The following is a 3924-nucleotide window of genomic DNA, read 5'->3' as shown; positions in this document are numbered from 1 at the left end:
TTTGAGCTTTTTTTTCAGCACTATATGCGGCACTACGGAAAGGAGGAGCGTACATAGTTAAACCTTGAAAATGTAGTCATATAGGTGTATCAATCTTGATATCGTGCCTCGTGAGATTGTTTTGGTCTCAAATGATCAACTAGAGTCTTGGATTAACACCATGCAAGTCAGAGGGCCCAAAAGACCACCAAACAACTGGCACGTCGTTGTTGCCACCCTGCTTCCAAGCAAACGAAAAAGTTACTCAACCGCGTCATTAATCGGTGCGCCAGCCAGCCATGACTAATGCCGATCTTTCACCTTCTCGGCAATGCATGGGTACGCGAACGAGCCGCTTAAAGTTGATCTCAGTTCCCCACCAGCCTCATGCACCGATGCATGCAAACGGTGGAGACTAACATTCGAATCCCGTGATCCTTAAAACTGAGCGCAGCAATCGAAGGGGCAGCGCCATCAATCAACCAAACAACGCCATGGCCCTTTATAAACCTTGCTACCACCTCGTCACATACATTCCCACATACTACATCACAGTGAGGCGGCAATCGGGAGACACGCAGCGGAAGCCATGGCGTTGTCCGGCAGCGGGGGCGAGGAGGAGGACTCGAAGGCGGCGGTGAAGGCCCTGCTGGTGACGATCAAGGTGACGGGCCAGGAGAAGGTGGTCCGCCACACCATGAGCATGACTGACAAGCTCCAGGTCCTTCTGGACGTGTGGTACCACAAGGTGCCCCACGTGACATACGGCACCGGCGTCTTCCTGTTCGACGGCCTGCGAGTGCGCGGCGATAATACCCCGGCGGACCTTGAGATGGAGGACGGAGACATCATCGATTTCTTCGAACACATGGATGGCGGCGTTCTAGCGTTCGTTGCTGGACAGAATTAGTATAAGAGTGTATGTCTGGTCCAGAATTTATGTTCCTAGATCTTATTAGGAGGCGGTTTCTTGTGAGCGGCTCGAAAGTTGTTCTTCAAATTAGGTTCGCCCATCTGTTAATTACTCTTCCTACCTGTTTCGTCCTATGCTTGAACAGTACTGGTTTAATTCTCTTATTGTGAGTTATTTGAATCAAACCAGTGTTGCATGTAATTTTGCTTTCGTGTTTGTATTATTTTGGTCTGATGCTACTGTGTGAGAACCTTTATCTCTTTACGAAAAGGACTAGGATCTATTTCGCTCTTTTTTTTTCTGAACATGGATCTATATTGATTTGCAAGTCGTTGCTTGCTTGTAATTTTATACGTTTACTAGCAAAAGGTCCGTGCGTTGCAACGGATATTTTTTCGTTATTTCCAATGAAGATGACCATATTTTACTGCATCACTGAGATAAACTATCACTCCTAATTTCGTGAAATCATGAACAATTTAGAAATCATAACATTTTCTAAAAATCATGAACATATTTAAAATCTTGAATGTTTTTTTATCACTTGTAGGTGATATTGACAATGGGTTAAGGTGACAATTAAGCGACAATTTTGCGAGATGGACTTTGTGAAAAAAATAACATGTTAAATTTGAAATTGAGGTTTGAAAGATATGAATATTTTTAAAAATACTTTAATCTGTAAAATATTTGAGGTTTGAGAAAAGGCTAGAAAAAATGGGGAGTACCTAGAGTTGAACCCAAGTCTCCCGGACGGGATAGATACTACATAGCCAACAAGCTAGCTAATGTCCTTATGTAGTGTAATGGTATAAAGGTTGATGAACCAGATGCTAGCGGCGGCGATTTAAGGAAAAAACGAATCGTTAATGGCATTTGTGGGTAATTTTCTTCAACTTTAGGGGCAATGATAATGACGGACGACAGAACCACTAATTGCTATATTAGTAGGTAATAGCAAATACTACATCCGTCACAGTTTATAAGGCACGCACGTGTACCTAGGTCGTCAATTTGACATATATAAAATGTATTGTTTAATATAAAAATTATATCATTAGAAAATAGAACATCTAAATTTTTTAATGATATATTTTTTGTAATATATGATTATCATTAAGTTGGTCAAATTAACGACCTAACTATACGTACCGGACTTATAAACTGAGATGGAGGGAGTAGCAAATATGCCCGTGCATTGCAACGGAGACAAAAAATGTTATATGCTATAGATATATAAGCGTTTTTTTAGGATTGATTCAATGCCCTCACATATGAACACCCTCTCTTTTAACATGGTGGATCATCATGTTGCCACTTAACTTTCTCTCCCACCCTCATTGATAATGGTCACGATGTTCACGTGAGCACAATACATTCAATATGCTAAATTCTAAGGTAATGAGCTTGCCACTGCATACCACACTTGTCATTATGTTGTGTAAGCAAATATTTAAAAGTTTAAAAACAAATCTCATCGACCACAAATTACCCCCACGTCTATACATATAAAGACTTTCAAAAATCTAATCAAATCCTAGACATAAAAGACTTTGAATTGGTGAAGAGATTTTAAATCGTCATTTTTTGAAATTTTGGATTTTCACAAAAAAATCACGAACATTAGTTTTGTTTATGAAGATTTTCTGAAATGCACAAAAAGTTTTCAAGTTCATGAACATTTTTTGACTCAACAAACATTTTTTAGATCACTCAACATTTTTAAAAGCAGGGACCAAAATTTTAAAATTTTTCTTTTTGCTTTTTGTGTACATTTTCTAAATTTGATGGACACTTATTTCATATTCCCGAATAAGTTTTGAACACACGATCATTTCCCCCCTATTTTTTTCAAATCGTGATTTATTTTACAAATACACCAATATTGTTTGAGTCCAGAAAACTTGTATGATTTCCTAAAAAGAATTGAATTCACATACAATTTATATTTTTGCGAACATTTTTATAATTCATAATTTTTAAAATTTCTAAAAGGTATTATATTTAAAACCGAAGGAAGTAGAAGGATGAGAACAAAATGAGAAAAAGAAAAAAGGAAATGTAAAAAAAAGTCCAGCCCCGCAGGAGTACACTTGGTGAGAAATTGAAAAGGGAAAACTGGGGATCGAACCCTGGTCACTTGCATACAACTGAAATGACTTAACCACTATGGCTGACATGTGTTTGTGTTCTTTTGTTCGTATCAACCTTTATAACAACAAGGCGCACGGCGACTTGGAAAAAAATCTGAAACGTTCTATTTATTTATGAATGACATGGTGGGTAATTTATGTCAATTTTGAGGGTAATATTAATGACGGACGACAGAAGCACATATTGCTTTATTAGTAGGTAAAGATAAAGATTTACAAAGCTAGTCTCAACTAACATTTTGAGTATCCATATATACTGTGTACATGTAGATAATTTCTATTTTGGCCCGTTCTACTAAGATTTTGAGTTTTAGCCAATAGTTGTTGAATTTGTTCAGACATCACCTTCTAATTTGGTCTACTGTCAGTATTATGTACTCCACCCAGTTGTTTCATTACACACTAAAGACCTCTTGGATTCATGTCTTTTTATACATCTTTTGGAGATTTTAATTGTGCGAAAATTTCAATATGAGCTATTTTATTTGTATGATTAGGTCGTTTTACCTATAATGTACGATCACTACAGGTAGACTAAGCTAACTTGCCCCTACACATATGCTGATGCACCCGGGCGTGACCATGAAACTCTGAGATGGCCCCTCTTATGTCATGCCAAACAATCATACTCCTCATATATAATCCCTCAAATCCACGCAATTCATGCACGCCGATCGTACTATAACATAAATTTATTAAAATTCAACAATTCAACAAATCAAAGAAAATCATTTCAATAATTGGGCTATGCAAAAATGAAATTCAATGTCCGGGTCACCACTAGACAACGTGATGAGTCACTGATCGGATGGCATCCATGCTGCCTACTTTGCCGTGGCCGTCGTGTGTGCCATGTCCCCCGCCTCATATTCTCTACTA

At 38.1% G+C, this 3924-nt stretch overlaps 1 protein-coding gene across 1 annotated transcript; it reads left to right on the top strand.

The window, feature by feature from the left end:
• The first annotated feature begins 568 nt into the window (after positions 1-568).
• Positions 569-1032, top strand: LOC123401639 (small ubiquitin-related modifier 1-like). The gene has a single exon (XM_045095483.1). The coding sequence runs from the start codon at positions 569-571 to the stop codon at positions 887-889; it is 321 nt and encodes a 106-aa protein (XP_044951418.1). The 3' UTR covers positions 890-1032.
• Positions 1033-3924: the final 2892 nt, after the last annotated feature.

The sequence above is a fragment of the Hordeum vulgare genome, chromosome 1H, assembly GCF_904849725.1.
Source record: "Hordeum vulgare subsp. vulgare chromosome 1H, MorexV3_pseudomolecules_assembly, whole genome shotgun sequence".
Lineage (NCBI taxonomy): Eukaryota > Viridiplantae > Streptophyta > Magnoliopsida > Poales > Poaceae > Hordeum > Hordeum vulgare.
The sequence above is the reverse complement of the archived record's forward strand: the minus strand, read 5'-3'. Positions and strand labels throughout refer to the sequence as shown.